At 40.4% G+C, this 19,302-nt stretch overlaps 1 protein-coding gene across 11 annotated transcripts in view; it reads left to right on the top strand.

The window, feature by feature from the left end:
- Nucleotides 1-19,302, top strand: part of LOC121289876 (exocyst complex component 6-like) — a 187,942-nt gene that overhangs the window by 24,699 nt on the left and 143,941 nt on the right. For all 11 annotated transcript variants that reach the window (XR_005945666.1, XM_041209805.1, XM_041209807.1 and 8 more), the window contains exons 2-4: nt 11,380-11,551; nt 13,533-13,580; nt 13,681-13,771. Coding sequence is in view for 10 of the 11 variants with exons in the window: in XM_041209805.1 (XP_041065739.1) it covers nt 11,380-11,551; nt 13,533-13,580; nt 13,681-13,771 (311 nt within the window). In the remaining variant the exon portion in view is untranslated. The remainder of the gene's footprint in view (nt 1-11,379; nt 11,552-13,532; nt 13,581-13,680; nt 13,772-19,302) is intronic.

A 19,302-nucleotide genomic window follows, 5' to 3' on the forward strand; every position in this document is an offset into this window, starting at 1 on the left:
GTGACATTGGCTGATTTGGATTTGTCCTGCCTTTTGTGGACAGGACATAGCTGGGCAGTTTTCTCCATTGCTGGGTAGATGCCAGTGTTGTAGCTGTACTGGAACAGCGTGGCTAGGGGTGTGGCTACTTCTGGAGCATAAGTCTTCAGTACTATTGCTGGAATGTTGTCATGGCCCATAGCCTTTGCAGTGTCTAATGCCTTCAGCCATTTCTTGATATCCCCTGGAGTGAAGAGCTGAAGACTGGCATCTGTAATGCCAAGGACCTCTAGAGGAGGCCGAGATGGATCATCCATCTGGCACTTATGGCTGAAGATGGTTGAAAGTGCTTAAGCCTTGCCTTCTGCACTGATGTGCTTGACTTCCCCCCATTGAAGATGGGGATATTCGTGGAGCCATCTCCTCCTGTTAGCTATTAATTGTCCACCACCATTTAGAACTGGATGTGGAGGACTACAGTGCAACCTTTGGAGAAAACTGACAAACCCTGCCTGTTACAGTTCCTTGAGTTTCAGTTTGGAGTGTAGAATGCCAGTAGAGTTCATATGCAGGCAGAATATGCATAAAAGTTGTGATCAATTGTATGACTGATTAAAGATGGGAAGGCTTTAGGTGCATGTTTTAATGGTAATATGAATAGTTGTACATCATTTTTTGTGTAGTGAAAATTGCATGTAGCAACTTTTTTATCGGTTGTGTTTGTTTACAATAACAACTTGGATTTGTGTTGTGCCTTCAATGTCGAAAACTGGCCCAGCTGGCCTCACTGTGGCATAATATAATAAAACCTGGTTACAAGAAAAAAGGGTGATGTTAAGAATGGTGATCAGAAGCTTTTGTCAAGAAGGCTTAGGGAGTGATATGTCAGGAGTGACAATTTGTATTCAAAAGAAGTAGCTTTTGAAAGCTGTTTGGTTCCAACCTGAACCCATCCCTAGTTGCCTGAAATAATGGTGGGCTTTATGATGGTGCTGCCAACATGGTGTTAAGTAGAAAATTCCAAAATCTTGGCAACTCCAAGATGAACAAATGGCAGTATATATCTAAGGCTGGATGATGTGTGACGTGGTGGGGAACCTGCATTTGATGGCATCAATTGTGTGGCTGGGGTTGGAGGTACTATAGAAGTAAACGTACTGTAGTGCATCCTGTAGATTGTAGATATTGCAACCACAGCACGCTAACGTAAGAGAAGGAAATACCGAGTGCAGTGGCAGTGAGACCAGTCCAGCAAACTGCTTTGCCCCGCACAAATCCCAGGTGTCTTCATCTTTAGAATTGTGCCTTTTTTGGTTTATACCGTGCCTCATTCTTTGCAAAATGTGTCACTTAACACCACTGTGCATTAAATTTCAACTGCCATGTGTCTTCCTGTCTATGCCCTCTTGAAGTCTATCACTATCCTCCTCACAGTTCACAAGTTTTATGCCATCTGCAAGTTTTTTTGTGTGCACCAATCCATGTAAATAGTAGTTATTCCATCACACTCTTGACTTAACTGACTTCAGCTTAGTAGGTGAAGAGATATTGTGATTTGCAGGTCAGGAGGTAAACCACCACACAGTATTCTGTATTTGCCCTGCTATTGTGACCACAATGTTTATATGGCCAGCACAATTAAGCTTCTCGTCAGTGGCTACCCCCAAGATGTTTATGGTGGTATTCTCTGATGTTATTTTTGAAAATAATGATAGTTGGGGGCTTTTTCTCATTAGGGGTTGTCATTTGTCTAGCAACTAAGTGGTACCGTATGAGGTTCATTTGCTTATGGAACTGTCCCAACATTCCTAGAATCCCTGTCCTATGTACCCAGATTCTTGGAACCTCCTCTGTCCCAGTGTTTTGAAACACTGGGACCTTTCTCAAAATGCATTTGGTCCCTGAGACCCCATTCTAGTGTTCCAAACACACAAACTTCTTTGCTGGTGGTCCAAGTTAATTTGCTTTCATGAAGAAGTGCCTGATTGTTGAATGTGGAACTTGTGTACTCAGTGATTTTTGTTTTATACACCTGGATAGAATTACTAATTGTAATGATCTTGGTAGAAACCAGTAATGTTTGTGTATTTTGTAGAATCTGAAAACCCCAGAATTTATTAAAAAGAATGAAGCCACAAGGTTCCCCGTTTTAAATCAAAAGAATTTTATTGCACCAAAATTAAAGAGCACGACGATTCATCACTCCACTCTTACCTCAATGATCATTTATGGTAAAGATATTACAAGTAGCATGAACACAGTTACTTATTTTCTAAACCAAACTTCCCAACTCAACTTTCCTTCTAGGCCAATTTGCCTTACAACCTCAAAACTCGGGTCCAATGTTTAAAAATTGGAGGGTTAACTGCTTGGTCTGAGTACTGCTTCAAAGGTTTGCAGAAGGGTTTGCGATTTCTTGGGCCTTCCACCTATATCCGGCAAGGCTTTTCCTTCAGATCTCCTCCTTCAACCGTCCCACAGCTGTCAACTCCTAGTTCAACACAGATGTAAAGTAGCTAGCTTCTGAAGTGTGACCTTGGGTCAGGACTCTCCAGGTTCCTTGTATCTTGAACGCACCCCCTGCCTCTCAGCTTGGCTGTCTCAGAAGTATAACTCACTATTGGCAATCCTTCAGTTAACAAGAGGTTTCAACTCCAATAGCCAGCAAACCAAATTTCAAATGAATTCTGAAAAGAGATATTCTATACTCCTACAGGCAGATTGTTCTAAAACTAGAAATTCTGCTTGAGACCAGAGCTGCACTCACAATCTACTCATCCTTCCAATTAACTTCTTGTTGACTGTATTTAGCATTTAACTGAAATTCACTGTGTAGGTAACTCTTTCGAGTACAAACACGTTTCCATCTGTTCCTATTCAGATGAAGTTACATTGTTTCATAGTTTGCCATTGTGAGATTTGAACTCTTGATCTCTGTCATCACATTAGTCAGGTGCATTGCCAGAAATCAACTCTTCGAGAGCCTTGGTTCTTAAAAGTGACCAATGCCCGGACATACAATGTTGGTTTTATTCCCCCCAAAAGCACATGGGCCGTCACATTTATCACCTCCCGTGGATTAACATATGTTATTAAATTTTGTTTGTTTTCATGAACACTGCTGCAAATCCTCTGGGGATAAATTCTAGGTTGATATTTCAGTGCAGTGCTGTAATGTTGGAGGATTAGTCTTTTGGATGAGACCGTGCTCTCGGTTGGATATAAAAGACCCCATAGCTCTATCTTGAAGGAAAGCCAGGGAAATTATCCTAGGTATCCTGGCCAATATTTATCCCCCAGATATCTCAAAAATCAACTACCTGGTCAATATCACATTGTGGGAGTTTACTATGTGCAAAATTTGTTGCATTTTCTTATGTAAGTGACTACACTTAAAGTACTTTGGCTGTAAAGCACTTTACAAAGGCACTATATAATGCAAGTGTTTCTTTTTTCCTCCTTTGCCATGTTGTATGTAAGCAGCACCGCAGGAAATACCTTCATACATCTGAATTACATCAAGTTACTTAGTCATTTGGCATAACTGATCAATGCTCCACCCAAGTTGCCTCCCAACCCTCCTATTCATTTCTCCCTCATGTTCTGATCTAGTTTTCCCTTAAGTGCATCTATGCTGTTCACTTCAACTACTCCTTTATGGAAATGTGTTCCACATTCTTACATACATAAGCTAAAGAAGTTTCTCCTGAAGTCCCGATGGGGTTTATTAATGGCTACCAGTGTGTTATATTTATGACCCCTGGACTTGGGCTGCCACCCCAAAAAGTGGAAACATTTTCCATGTGTCTACTCGACCAATCTTTTCCAATATCTTAAGCTCTGTCAGGTCACTCCTCAGACCCTTTTTATGGAGGATAAAACTGTTCACAGTATCCCACAAGTGTGGTCTAACCAACGTTCTATATAAGTTTACTGTAACTTTGCTTTTCAATTCTGTCTAAATGTGAACCCTTGCATTTGGTTTGCTTTATGATGACCTTATAACCTGTGTCACTACTTTGATTTGGGGATGTATGTCCCTTTACACCTCTATCCTGTTTTAGATTGTTACTGTCCAAGCATTATGTGGTATTTTAATAACTGTTTCATAAGCATAAACACGTACAGGTTGGTTGTAATTGATTCTTTTTTGTTGCCCCCAAATGAAATGGCAAATCTCATTGGCTGTGCATGAGACTGTCAGATGCTTCCTGCAGTTTGCTTAACATCTCAGACAATTGACTGAGAAACATGTTTTTTGCCTGATTATTTTTCCACCCCACCCCATTTAATAACAGTGCTTTCCTATTACTCCTTTTCCAGTATTGTTTAGAATTTCGACAGATGTAGCCACATTTAGGCGCAGTTAAGGAAGCCCTCTAGTGGTGCTGAAGGGTATTATGCTTTTTAAAACTGCTGCAAACTGGCAGTAGGGATTGGTATTTTCAAGCTGCATGCTGCATGTTCACTTCTGTATAAATGCCATAAATGTTTGGACAAAAAAATTGCTTAATTTCCAGTCCTGTTTGAAGGTTCCATTCCACAGTAACATATATTTAAAATGCAAAGAATCTTAAAGTCAGAATTGGAGAATTGTCAAGAATACATAAGTCTTATTGCATTCACTTCTGGTATAACTTCTTGTCAAGATTTTGAGTAGCAATTTTTTTATGTCTGCTTATAATGGAATTGCCTATTCAAGTAATTATTGGAACTTTCCTATGTAAGTACTTACCATGATGGCACATCTCCACTCATTGTACAATACCACAATCTTTCCATTCTACCACCAAATGCTGACTCTTATCTAGCACCTTGGCCCTAACTTGCCTTACCCCTTTGGCTGCTGCCTTCCTGGCCCTGCTCATGTGTCTGGCACCAGATCTCTGCCCAGCTGTTTTTCCTGGTCCTGTACTTTTGTGGCATTGATGTTTCTGGCTCCAAACCTTGATCTGGATGGCTTTTCCCTTTTCCCTTTTCCCCTCAACTTTTGGTCCCTTTAGGGGGTGGCGGCGGCGGCATTGAGTGCTTAATGAACTGCTTCGTTCTTCTAGTTTTAGACTAGGCAGCAAACGCTGTCGTTTGGAATTTTCTTCGGTCTCTGCAATTCCTTGTTAAAATCACCACTTGAGATTTGAAAATGGCCTTGATCTATTGTTTTACCAGTTGCAGAATATGGCATCTTGTTATTTCTACTGTCCAATCTTTCTTTCCCTACTGTCCTTCCTGAGGAACTTCCACAGACATTGGATTGCCTACTTCCACTCTCCTGTCTTGGCACCTGGTCTTCAATTCAATGCCAGTTTCATTACGTCAAATTTTATTTACTTTTTGCCATTTAAATCCTCATGTTAGTTCCTCTCTCCTCCCCATACCTTGATCTAATTTGTAACCTCCACTGCCTGTACAGTTTAAACAAGCTGTTCTGTGTTTTCATGCACATCTGGGTTGCTGCTTTGGACCAGAGCCAATCACTTTTTTCTTTTTTTTTCTTCTCTCCTTAACCCTCTTGCCATTATGCCTCATTTTATATCTCTGCCCTTAGGAAATCTATCCTCTCGAACTCCAGTACTCATCATCTTCCCTGCTCCCATGCTGCCATCCTAGGTTTGATTCCCTCTTAAATAATTCTACTGCCTCCCTTGGCATCTTCAGAGCCCCATCAAGAACTTATTGCCACATCCTAATAAGCTGCAACTCCAGTGTCTCGTATTATTCTCTCCCTGACCTATGCATTTACCAGGGGCTAATCTAGTCAATCACCCCCCAGTCCTGACCCTATAAACTCTGCCCGTAGATCTGCTACCATTGACCCCTTCATCTCTGTTCACCTGCTAATAAACCCTTGCTGTTCATGTGTTTACTGTGGGCAATTAGTGACACCTTGACGGAGATCTGGCCGGGAGTAATGACCCCTTTTTTCCCCTTTTTAATGAAACCTCACTGCCCACCTTCTTGACTTACTCAAACTGTCAGCGCTGTGGTGGAGCCCTTGTCTCTAAATCACACCTTGGTCTGTCCCCTTACTCCTTTCATAACTCCTCCTTTGAACACCTTCTGTCACGCCTTTTTTTTTCATTTAAATTCTTGTTCTGTACTATCCATCTGAATGTCGCTCCAAATTTCTCATTTGAGATTCCTTCCCTCTGTTTCTGCACTGAACAACTTCTCATTGTCTGTGATTTCCATCTCCATCTCAACTCCTCTCTCCTTGGAGTTTACTACCCATTTCCTCTGTCTCCTTTTTTGTATAAATTCTCCATTCCAGATATGCAACCATCACCTCCTTAATCTCAGCACATGAGCACTCACTACCCCTATCATATTATTCTCACTGATGATAACTCCTATCATTATTGTCACTGATAAGGCAATCTCTGATCATTTCTTTGTAAGGACCTCTACTTGCCTTCCCCTCACTTCTCTTTCCTAGTTACTTGCCTCTGCAATCAGGTTCCCAACTACCTAGTCTTTGGCTCAATAGCTACTATTTCACTAAATCACACCCTCTCCACCAGTGGAGCGGACACGATGGGCCAAAGGGCCTCTTTGTATGTGGTAAAATTGGATGACTCTTTGCTCTTATCCCCACTAAAACCTTTGCTCTTTCCCATTTTTATCGTTCCTTACCCCTTGTCTTCACTCGCTCAACTCCAGGGGCACAGACTTAAATGTCTTTGGTGACAAACTGCTTTAATCATTGATCACCAGTGCATTAAAGCCTAATCGGGTTATGCTCTCCAACACCTAAAACTCCCCACAATCCAAAGATCATCCAGATGGCAAAGATGATACCTGGCTTTGCTCTTCCACCACTAACCATCTTGTTAAACCACACCCACCTCTAGCAAGTGTGACAAACGCATGGACTATTTTTCACAATCATCCAATCAGCTGTATCTGCTGCATCCCTCCCTTCCCCTAGTTCACTAGTACTAGTTTGTTCTAAGATTTCCTGTTGCCCTAACCTTGAAATTGCTTCTTTCTCTAGTTTCTCTCCCATTTCCCCATATGTCCTGTGAGCTCACTTTGTCAATGAAATCTGCCTTATTCTTGCTAGATGCTATTCCTGCTAAACGGCTGACCACTACCTTACCCTTTCTGCCTACTAGTATTAGCTGTCATAATGATTCCTTCTCCTCAAGTTCTGTCTCCCCTCCTTCAGATCTGCTGTCACCAACCCTATTTTTTTTAAAAGAAACCCTCGACCCCTCCATCCTTGCAAACTACTGCCACATTGTGAACCTCCCTTTTTCCCCTCAAGTCCTTGAACATCCAAACCCATGCCCGTCTTTCTTTTGAACTGCTTGTTTGAATCCCTCCAATTTCCATCACTGTAGCAAGATGGCTTTTTCCAAAGACCGAAATAACCACCCCTGTGACTACGACAAAGGTCTACTCTTCCTCTTTGTCCTACTCAAACTGTCTGCAAACATTGAATTATTTGGTGGCCAATTATTTCAATTTTAATAAGATCACTGTTTTCTGTCTGGGTAGGACTGCACTTACCTAGTTTCATTCATATCTATGCTGAATCATCTGCAAAGGCTTTTCTTCTCACTTCCACACCATTATCTCTGGTGTTCAAAGCCTGTTCTTGGACCTCCTTTTTCACATCGTGAAAATTTAAATACATTAGAGGTTCAGGTACAAGCATTGTTTAAAATGTCATGGTACAGACAATAATGAAAAAGGCTAATGGGTGCTGGCCTTTGTATCTAGAGGAATAGACTACAAGGAAGTAGAAGTTTTGCTTCAGCGGTACAAAGCCTTGGTCACACCACACTGGGATTATACTTTGGGATGTGTGCTTTTACATTAAAGGCACAAGGTAAATGCAGGTTGTTGCAGCTGTTGACATGGGGCACATGGACAGAGATAAACAGGGGGGTAAGAGACAAGAAGACATAGGGGTTGGAGAGAAATGCAGGTAAGAGGAAATGTGCAAGTTGAGAGTTAAAATATTACTGTAAAAAGATTTATGGGACACAAATGAGAAGAGAGACTTGGAAAAAACACAGGACAAAGAAACACCAAGATCTTGAAGAGAAATAAAAAGCATTGTCAGTGACATGAATGAGATTCAGCAAGAACAGACAGATGGCGCTAACAAACCACAAATGAGAGGTGGGTTTGCCAGACTGTGGACTGGTTATGTGTACAGAGAGGGAGAAGGAAGGAGAGGTGGGGGGGAGCAGGACAAAAAGGGGTGAGAGAACATAGTATTGAGAAGAATATAATGTAGAATATATTGAGAAGAATATAGTGTAGACCAACCTTTGCCTGTTCATCATTACTATTTAAAAGGTGGTGATAAGCAGTTGCCTTGAGCCACTGCAGTTCATGTGGTGTAAGTGCACCCAAAGTGCTGTTTGGAAGTGAGTTCCAGGTTTTTGATTTAGTGACATAGTTCCAAGTCAGATGGTGTGTAGCTTGGAGGAGAGCTTGCAGGTGCTGATGTTCCCATGGGTCTCCTGCCCTTATCCTTCTAGGTGTCAGAGGTTGTTTTGTTTTTGGAAGCTGCTGTCAAAGGAGCCTTGACAAGTTGCTGCAGTGCATCTTGTAGATGATATGCACTGCTGCCACTGTGTCAATGGTGGAGGGAGTGAATGTTTAAGGTGGTGGATGGGGTGCCAATCAAGCAGGCTGCTTTGTCCTGGATGGTGTCAAGGTTCGAGTGTTGTTGGAGCTGCACTGATCCAGGCAAGTAGAGAATATTCCATATGCTGCTGTCTGTCACCTCCAAGCAACAAGTCGGGCTTTGTGAAGTCAAAGTGAGTTACTTTCTGTTACGGACAGGAGGGGAGTTAATTTAAACAGCACTACGTTCTCTTCTCGCCACCCATCCATAAACGGGTGTTTTGATTTGCTTCCCTCCTTATAAGCAATGGCATATCTCTTAACCCCTTGGTTTTGGTGTGATCCAATTTTCTATTAATAACACAGCAAACTCAACGGATGAGCTCAAGGCTTAGTTTATTTGCAACGTGAAAAGCACGTTTGCAACGTCCCCATTTCATTCAGATAGTAAAGATTAGAGACCAGAGGGAAACAAAATGCGGTTTCATGATGGTTCCAGAGTCAAGAATCGAAGTCCAATGAGGTATTCCTTCACTGAGGTTGGTGGTTTGAAAATCGAAGCTGTATCACTTTTCCAGTGGTGTTGACTTCACATGATAGGCATACAGTGATGAATCAGTCTTTTCGGTGATGGTACAGAATTTCCAGCAGAAGCAGTGGAGATGAGGGCCAGGCATCCAGCTGGGCAGAGCTCCTTGTGTGAAGCAGCTAGTTAGATGGCAAACAGCAGACAACAACAGATATGCTCGTTCCTATTTCTAAAATTTTAAAACTGAACAAAGACCTTTAAACTGGCTGAACCCCACAAACAAGAGAAGCTAACGACCACCTGCAGTTCAGCAAGGAAATATTACTTGTTCCACAAGCCAGAGGCCCATGTCACATCTGTAACCTCCCCACTAGCTCTTTGACAAAGGATGTGTATCTATCATCTGGATTCCAAAGACTGTTAAATGTCTTGACCATTAGGAATTGACTGCAGGGCCTTTGTCTTAGCAGACAAGTCATCTGCTTTTGGCCAGCCTGAGTTATTCAGTGCAGATGGCCTTTGTATGGTTCTCTTTGCAGTTGGGCTGTACAGTCCACAGGTGGTCGTTAGTGGCTCCTCAGAGGTAAGATGAGTTTTTTTGAAACTGCCAAGTAGCTTCTCTTGTTTGTGGGGTTCAGCCATTTTAAAGGTCTTTGTTCAGTGTTAAAATTGTAGAAATAGGAATGAGCATATCTGTTGGTATTTTTATAAAAGTATACAGTGTGAGGTCTTAGTCCTTCATACTACTTACTAGCCTGAATATTGTCCAGGTCTTGCTGCATGTGGGCAAGGACTGCTTCCGTATTTGAAGAGTTGTGAATGAAACTGAGCACTTTACAATCATCTGAAAACTTCTTCATTACTGAATGTATGATGGAGAGAAGGTCATTGATGAAGTAGCTGAAGAAAGCTGGGCTTAGGATGAGGAATTTCTGCAGTGTTATCCTGCAATTAGTTTTAACCAACCAAAAACATCTTCCTTTTTGTCCCAGGTAAGACTGCAACCAGTGAAGAGTTTCGCCCCACCCCCTCCAGTTCCCATTGACTTTAACTTTGCTAGGATTCCTTGATGCCACATGGTCAAATGCTGCCTTGATGTCAAGGGCAGTCACTCTCACCACACCTCTTAAGTTCAGCTCTTTATCGTCTTGACCCAAATGTAGATAATGAGGCCTGCTTTGATCTGATCAGTTTATTGCTTGCTCCTTCCACTGTTCAGTGTGATGGAAGATGTCATCAAGCGGCACTTACTCAGCAATAGCCAGCTCACCAATGCTCAGTTTAGGTTCTGCTCTGAGACATATCCTGCATAGTATGATTCAGTGAGTTTGACTGAGCTGTTGCTTGACAAGCCTGTGGGACAGCACTCTGAATTGACATAGTCCCTGGATGTTAATGAGGAAGACTTTGCAAGGGTGAGTGAGCAAATCCTGCTCAGTCAATGTTGGGTGATCTGTCCGGTCTTATTCTTTTGGCTTTTATATAGTGGTTTGATGCAACTGGCTTGCTGGACCATTTGAGGGCAGTTGAGAGTCAAAGCCATTGCTGTGGCCTGGAGTCACATTTAGGCCACGTCAGGTAAGGATGGCAGATTTCCTTTCCTAAAAGAACATTAGTGAGCTAATTGTGTTTTTTTACAACTATCTGGTGGTTTCATGGTCTTTTTTCCAAATTAATTGATTTTATTTAATTTAAGTTTCCCCAGCTGCTCTGGTGGGATTTGAACTTTGGTCTCTGGAGCATTAATTTGTGCCTCTGGATTACTAGTCCAGCAACTTTTACCATTGCACTGATGCTTCTATTGGAATTTCTTTTAGAACTAATCCTTGGCCTCTTAATTTGATTATTTCACTCATGAGGACTCTAGCTCCAAGTGCAGACTTAGTCAATGTTCAGCATTTTGGCAAGGCAACAAAAGGAGTTTAAACTTCTGCTCTGATGTCCATCTAATTGTGCAAAACTAATGCACCATTGATTTGTTTTGAAGTGTAAATAATCACAAAATATTGTAGAAAATGTAACCATGCTTAAATGTAAGAGTGGAAATTTTAATGTAGGTGTGTGGGGCTGCATGGGTGTGAAACAGCAGAAAACAGGTGCTATAACTACATTTTTCACTAGATGGAGCCAGGAGTATTTGAAACAATTTCCTGGTGATTAGTAATGCAGATTGCCTAAGTCTTGGAATAAAAGTGAGTATCGTTAGTGGTATTTATTGTTAATAATAGACAAATGTTTCCCGTTCTAAAATCTTGAAAATTGTTTGTGACTGATTAAATCTGTTTTGGTAGATCTGTATATGATGACCAGCCCAATGCACACAAACGATTTATGGAAAAACTTGAGGCCCGCATTCGGAATCATGACCGGGAGATTGAGAAAATGTGCAATTTTCACCATCAGGGTTTTGTTGACGCTATCACCGAACTGCTTAAAGTGAGGTCAAATGCAGGAAAACTAAAGGTAAGAAAATGTAGTGAGGAGAAACAAAAGACTAGAATACAATCTTGCATTTTTATGATGAAATATACTGCAAATATTAACATCTCTAAGTTGTATTTAAAAACTACAATGTTGAAATGGTTCACTTCTAAGAAGCTTTTTCAATTTGAATTCCAACTCCATCTATTTCATTTACCCACTCTACAGTACGCTATGCTTTTAACAGTGATGCCAGAAGAAGTGACAAAAATACTCATCTCAAACAGCAGTTAGACTAATGACCAGATAACTTGCTTTAGTGATATAGGTTGACAGATAAATATTGATTCAAACACTGGCAACCTCCCCTTTTTTTGGTAGTTTACATTCACTTACAAAGGTAGATGGTTCTTTGATTTGTCTTATATGGATGATGGCACCTGTGATTGTACAGCACTCCCTCAGTACTGCATTGTAATGTCAACTGAGACTACATGTTCTAGTTTCTGAAGTCGGGGTTTAACTCAAGACTTTCTAACTCTTGAGGTGAGAATGCTACTCAGTCATGCATTTGCAACATGAGAATGGTGAATGGGAATATAATCCATATGGAAAGTGCATGGAGTAGTAGATGAAGGAAAAATCTTGGGGCTTCAGATACATATGACACAAGGCTAATTTGCACATTCAGAAACTAGCCATCAAAATTAAAGCAATGCTGGGCTATGTCATGAAGCTTCAAGTATAAAAACTACTGTTTTTGTACTAAGAACTTGGAATATTTGTATAGAGTTTTGGGTATACTACCTTAGGAATGACTATAGTGGCCTTGGCCCAGCACTAATTCATTAGGATGATAATAGCATGAGGGAATTTGCTTATAACGGAGATTTGGTGAACTTGAGTTGTGTTTCATTGCAATGTGGAGGCTGAGAATGACCTGATCAAAGTGCTTAAAAAAAAAGAGGAATTGACAAAGTAGAGATGAAGCTACTTCTGCAAGGAAATCCACAACAAGGGCAAATGATGGGTTTTGACTTAAACTGGTTGAAAACTTATCTTGGAAAAGCTTCTTTACAGAGGTTATGAGCATATGGAAGGCATCACTTCAAAAGGTAGTCAATTGAGGTGTTTAAAAGGTAGATAATACTTATCTGTGAAATAAGGGAGATGTACCAAAGGCAGGGATTTTGCCAAAAAGGTTCTGACAAAAATGGTAGAGCAGGCATGATAGGCTGAATGGCCTCTTTCTGTCACCATGTACATTTGGGGCTTCTCACTGGGGATGGTGATGGCCATGATTCTTTTGGGGTCAGTTCCACTATAACCAGCAGCAGAAGTATATAGGTGTGTGAGAAATTTAGAGAACTTTAATTTTGGGGAACCATTTCATTGCACAGGTGTTATAAGTGGTTAATTCAGTATCAGATTTGTTCTATAAATATGTTTAGAATGAATTGTGCGTAATTAAGATATGTTCTAGTGTTTGATGTAGTCTGTTTTTAAATCTGAGTTTCTGATTTTACTAAAATCAGAATAAGAATCCATGGTAAATTTAAAGCTTTAACTTCTTAGATGTACACATACTGATAAAAACTTAAGCTGCTGTATAAAATTTCTCTTTTACATTTGTGAACCCAGGTGCAAGTTTACAGCAGGACACCTAAAACAAGAGCTGCTTTTTTTTTTGCAGTAGATGATATTTGAATATGAGGGAATGAACTCAGTCAATGAAGCTGAGTACCTACTAATGAGTTGTTTAACAGCAAAAATGAGTTTGAACGCGGTGATGACTTAATAAGCTGCTTCATATGTGGGAAAGACTGGTGCCATTCTTTTTTGCTTGCACCTGCTTAAAGTGCTGCTTTAATTTGTTAGAGACTTCATAATTTCTGTAGTGTGTATTAATTCATATGTTTTCTAATTTTAGAGATCCAGCAAATGAATGATTGATTGAATATGGTTAAATATTTATCTCTTCTTGTTTTAGTTTCTAGAAGTCACAAAGTAATTTTTATTTTAGGTTCAGGTAACTGACACCAATAGGCGGCTTCAAGATGCAGGAAAAGAGGTGAGAAAATGACTTCAGTATTAACGTTTCTGTGAATGTTAGTACTTGGCTGTGTACTTATTTACTAATGGGTTATATATTGTATTCTTCATCTTTTAAGGTGATTAACCAAAGTGAAGAAATGATTCGATGCAGGGTACAGCAGAGGAACATTGCTACTACAGTAGAGAAGCTTCAGCTCTGTCTTCCGGGTAAGCAAGTTTAATTGCATCTTGTAGCTTGGTTTTATGAAAGTGCAGCACATAGGCCATGCTGTGCTGAAGAACATCTTTGAGAAAATGACTTGAATGTGAGTGAATTCACAAATCCAGCATCGCTAGTGGAGAGCTATATTCCAAGGAATGACGGGTTGAGAAAAGGCTACAACACTACCACTAATCATCTAATCATAGAATTTTGCAATAAAGAAACAAAAACAATTTGTCCAATAGGACCATTTAGGTGTTTATGCTCCACACCAGCCCCCTTGGACCTTAGTTGACTAAAATGACTACTGTGCTGCCATGGCCACCCTCCCCAACTTTTTGCATCCCCACTCCCTTCCCCAAGTGTGAGATTGATGAATTTACCCCGAAGTGTTACAAAATGCAGTTGAAAATTGATGAAATTCAGCCTATGGACTTGTCCTCAGGAATTGAAGTTTGAATGACTTAATAGGGAATTGATAGAGTAATTGAGGCAAATAACTATTGTATCAATTATGTTTAGTCAATTTATTTTTAGGTGAAATTTAAACCTATCTGTACTCACTTTGCAGTAGTTGGAGGTGAAGAAAGAAGAGGGAATTTAAGAATAATGCATTTATTGAATAGTGCATTTGGGAATATACATGACTTCTGTATTTAGAAATGTACATTCTTTCCACATTCTAAATGAAATCTAAATTGAATATCATTTTCATTTTTTTGTCCAAAGAGTTCAAATTAGCAGCATCAATGCGCTTTTAAATTTTGTCCTTTTTATTTTCTGCAGATTCTGCTGTGTCTCACAGCAGAGAATATTCAGTTTTTTAAAAAAAAAAGAACGTGGGTGATGCTTGGAGACAGGAAGGTGCCCTTAAATCTGTGGAACTATGAATTGATTCTGGCTCAAGCTGTTGGGATGCAATTCTTTTCTCTCGAAGGGATATACTCTGTGTGCAAGACGACTGGGGGACACTCAAAATCTCTTTTCTTGTGTTTGAGCATATTATTGTCTGTGGTGTAACAGTGGCCTGAGTCTTTTAGTCAGTGCAATGCCACTGCTCCTGAAAATTTACCTGACTCAAAGCTACTGCGCATTTCTCCCACTATCTTCTGATTCCAGCTGTCGTAGAAATGCACAGCATGGCACCCACCCCTGTTTAACTCCAATGAGTGGAGTACTCTGAGAACAAGAGGACGTGCCCCTTCTATTGGCACGAGCTGCCATATTCTGGTACATTTTTAAAGGTCCAGGTCCATTATTTTGAGTGTTGGATGGGGTTGTTGTGGAGTTGCCCAAGTGTTGGACCATGTTCTAAACTGTCCAACACTTCCTGGGTAACTATCAAGGTAAGTCACGTAGATCTGTCCCAAGTCTCCAACTTTGGCTCACAGTTGGAGACGTCTGCACAGGGTTGCAGGCAGCTGGGGAATTATGCATCTAAAATTTATGCTTCCCAGACAATCCTTACCTTGGTCCACACTGTCCTGATGTGCATCTTCCTTCATGCAGAATGGAGACTGAAAGAGGGGCCAATGTGGTTTCTGGAAATGTATTTGTGAAAGGTTTTTCTTGGGGGGTGCTGGCTAAGGCTTACAGTTGGGTTGAATAGAGCAGTTTGCATTCTATACAAGCCTGACTTGGGAATGATAAAAGAAGCATTTAATTCATAGAACAGAAAACACATTTACTTTGTTCTAGAAGTAACTAGAATTTACAAGGGAAGTTGTCTTTCCTTCCTAAATTTGAGCTATCTGCAAATACTTGATCTGTAGATTAGACAGTATTTAAAAACTCAATTCTAGGTTCTGATCAAATTATCTTTCCATTAGAGGAAATTGAGTTTTTTTTTACATAGACTCAGTGCTAACAACAAGAAAACCCATGGAATTAGAAGATATCTATTCCAATGTCCTTAGATGAGATCTGAGGGATTAGCAGTCATTATGCAAAAGAAACAACATAAATTCATATAGTGCCTTTCACAACCTCGGGACATCTCAAAATGCTTAGCATCCAAAGAAGTACTTTTCTGTAATGTAGGAATTGTGGCTACTGGTTGTAGCATAGCAATTTCCCACAAACAGCAATATAATTTAATAGAATCTGTGTTACGATTTTAGTAGAGACCAGTAATTTCTTTTTTAAGTAGACAAAATTTGAAATCCCATTATTTTCTGAAAATGCAGCCACAAGATTCCACTGTTTTAAAGCGGAAGAATTTTTACTATACAAGAGTCAGTAAAGCAAACACTAAATGCGATCTATGTTATACTCTTTTAACATCCAGCATTAACATAAATTAACCTGAATTAACAGATAAATTGCAGTTGGATATAAACTAAAAATTGCACAGTAAATGACAGATCTAACTAAGACCTATCTTGTGAATTGACTCAGCAATCCCCTCGGATTGTAGTGATCGCACACAGTCACAAAGTCCTTCAAGCTCTGTCTTCCTTACGAGGAACTTCAGCTCTGAACCCTCTTGGAGCTAATCTGATTCCCAGTCAATAGTAGCGCACAACCAACCTGAGCTCTATGGGCATGGTTTTCACCACAAATGTCGTGCCAGTTCAGCTTGCCTGTATATTGTAGATCTATCACTCTTATCTTCAAGTAACAGAAATAGCTGCAGTAACTAATTCTCTTTGTTCTCAGCTTCTGAATCTATTTGCTTCTTCTTGAGTCTTTAGCTTGTCTGTCCTGCTCCAGTGGACTCAACAGCTGCTACTGCGCAGCTTGGACTGATCTGTGTCCTCCTCCTATCGTTCAACAAGGTTTAGTTTTGATTTCCCACCTTGGCTTGTTCCTGATTTCCTTCGAGACTGGCAAGCTCAGTTTTATGTCTGTGTTTACCTTTCTTTGCTTCCCTTCCAGTTTCATTTTCAGTTCAGCTTTTTGTTTTGAGGTAGGGCCTGCCTCAAACAAATTCAATTTAAAAATCTAAATTCCCTCAGTGTTGTTAGTTGAGGTGTGAATATTTGTCAAGACGCTGGGCAGGAATACCCTGCTGCTCTTCAAAATACTGCCTTGAGATCTTTTATTTTCACTTGAGAGGACAGATAGGGCCACAGTTTAATGTCTAATCTGAAGAACAGAACTTCGACGTTGCATCATTCTCTCAGCGCTACACTAGCATGTTAGTCTGGTATTTTCTTCCAGTTTCTCGAGTGGAAATTGAGCTCAACTCAAAGGGAGAGAGCATTACCAACTGAGCCACAACTTGCTGACGAAGCCATTCGACTGGAAAGAGGTCAACGTGATATCCATTTTCAAAGAGGGGAGGAATGTAGGCACTGATAAGTATAGATGTATTTGTCTTTATTCTACATGGCAATGAAGAATGAAATTGATTATCAGGAGTAACCATGAGGATTATCTGTACAATAGGAACTTGGCAAATAGGAGTCAGCATGGATTCAGAAAGGGAAAACCCTACCTGACCCATCTCCTTGGACTTATGGAAGTGACACCTTGCGTGGACTGTGTAAAGCCCTGTTTATGAAATCTAGCTCGCCTTAAAGGCAAAGGTTGGAAATTCCAAGTCCTGAGAAATGTCGGACTTTCCGTGCATGCACAGACCCAGAGCGTGCTGCACGTGTGCAATTCAGCAGTGTAAGTTCTTTGGCCTGAGGACAGATAGAAAACCTGTGAAAACCTAGGTCAGGTGATCAGGGGCAGTGCATCATTGAAAAGAAGTGTCCCAGGCAGGGGACAGGGAGAGGTCCCAAATGGAGAAGAGATAGGGAGAGGCCTCAAAAGAAGAGCCCCGGACAGGGTCAGGAAGATGCTCCAGTGATGTTTAAAAAGTAGGAAAAGGGCTGTAGTTAGCAGACTTTACGCAAAGAGGCTCCTAGAGAAGCCCTGAAGACCCAAGAAGGCAGCAGAAGTTGGTCACTGTACCGTGGGCCTCTGGGATGAAGGTACCCCTTTGGAAGCAGTAGTGTTTGGCTCAGCACAGCCAAAGATTTAAAGTTATGCTCAAGTGCAGATTAAGGAATCCAGGGGAACGGAATCTCGAAAGATGAGTTTGGAAATCCTCCGAGGTGGGCTATTGTTGATGCCATTCAAGTTGAAGCAATTTTTGGTGAGAATTCCCAGGTTAGATCTTTGCTAATGATGACTAGAATTCTTCGTGATAGAATCAGAGTTTCACTGAGATTGGTTGACTCGGTGTTTACTGCCGTCTGGGTAGGCTATTGAAAATGCTGAGCATGTACAACAACTCAGTCAGCATTCATGTAGAAACATGGATTAATGATTTGGATGTGGTTTGAAATCTTATTTTAGAAAAAATAGTGTGTGTTGGACCGTAGCTTGGGAAAAATGCCTTTTTATAATGAAATAGACAATTGTTTCAGAGTAATCTGCTTTCCCTATCCCATTGAGCTTGTGTGAAGTATTTGAGCCTCTAATTCCAGTTTTTGAGACTGGCTAGTTTCAGGATTCAGCACTGTTCCTGTGTTGGATGCGCTTATCCCAGCCTTCAAAACAAGTGGAAGAATTCTATTATACTCACTCTGAAGCAGTACAATTTGACAATATACGAAGAGATTATTTGCTTTGTTTTGCCTGTGCCACCTCCTTACTCCAGAACTAATGTCACTTCCCAGTTTTATCCCCGTAGCCCTGTATTAAATATTCATTCACGTTTTCCTGTAGTTTTTGCCTTGAGTACTTCCTGCGGCAAAACATTCCGTGCTCCAGCAAAATGTCTGTAACGAAATTGCTCCTGATCCTTCTCTGTGTTCTTGTAGTGATCAGTTGAAATGGATGATTTTGGTACTGATTTCTAAACCAGGGAAATTCTCTCTAGTCATTCAGTCATGACACTTCGTAATTTTTAAAGACTCTATTAAACTTCCCCTTAATCTTCTCTGTTCCGGAGAAAATAGTCCCAACAACTCAAGTCTCCTATATCTTGGCTTGTCCAGGTGAATCTGTGCTGTGTGCATTTAATATCATTTTCTGGACCAGGGTGCTGAATCCTGCACACAGTATTTATAAATGTGGCCTGACCATTAACTTGTGAAAATTTGTCATTATCTATTTGATCTTCTATCTGTTTTTCAATTTAGAATACACAAGTTAGTACTATTGCCATGAAGACAATGAAAGGAATTATGAAATTTTAGAACTATTTAACAGTGCTGACTCAGCTACAGCTCTCTAATTGATAGCTGAAGTCAGGCATTCTCAACTTGTTGCATGCCCCTTCCTAATTCGAAGCCTGAAAATACACTGGAATGGAGTGTAATTATAACTTAAATGGCCCTTAAACCGGTATGTTAATAAGTCTTTCCTTTATTTATTTTTTCTTTATCGGATTTGGATTGTATTTCTAAAGCTGAAGTTTGTTTAATAGTTAACTTTTTAAAATATTTCTCAATTGAAGAAATGAGTTTCAAAAGCATTTTGAATGCAGTTTCATTTCAAGACACTTCTTCTACTAGGAATTGGAAGGGGACACTATCTTAAAAATACTGACATCTGTTTTACTTTTCCTGGTTCCTACCAATTACAGTCAAGAACCAGG

This window comes from Carcharodon carcharias, chromosome 17 (assembly GCF_017639515.1).
Source record: "Carcharodon carcharias isolate sCarCar2 chromosome 17, sCarCar2.pri, whole genome shotgun sequence".
In the NCBI taxonomy this organism is placed as follows: domain Eukaryota; kingdom Metazoa; phylum Chordata; class Chondrichthyes; order Lamniformes; family Lamnidae; genus Carcharodon; species Carcharodon carcharias.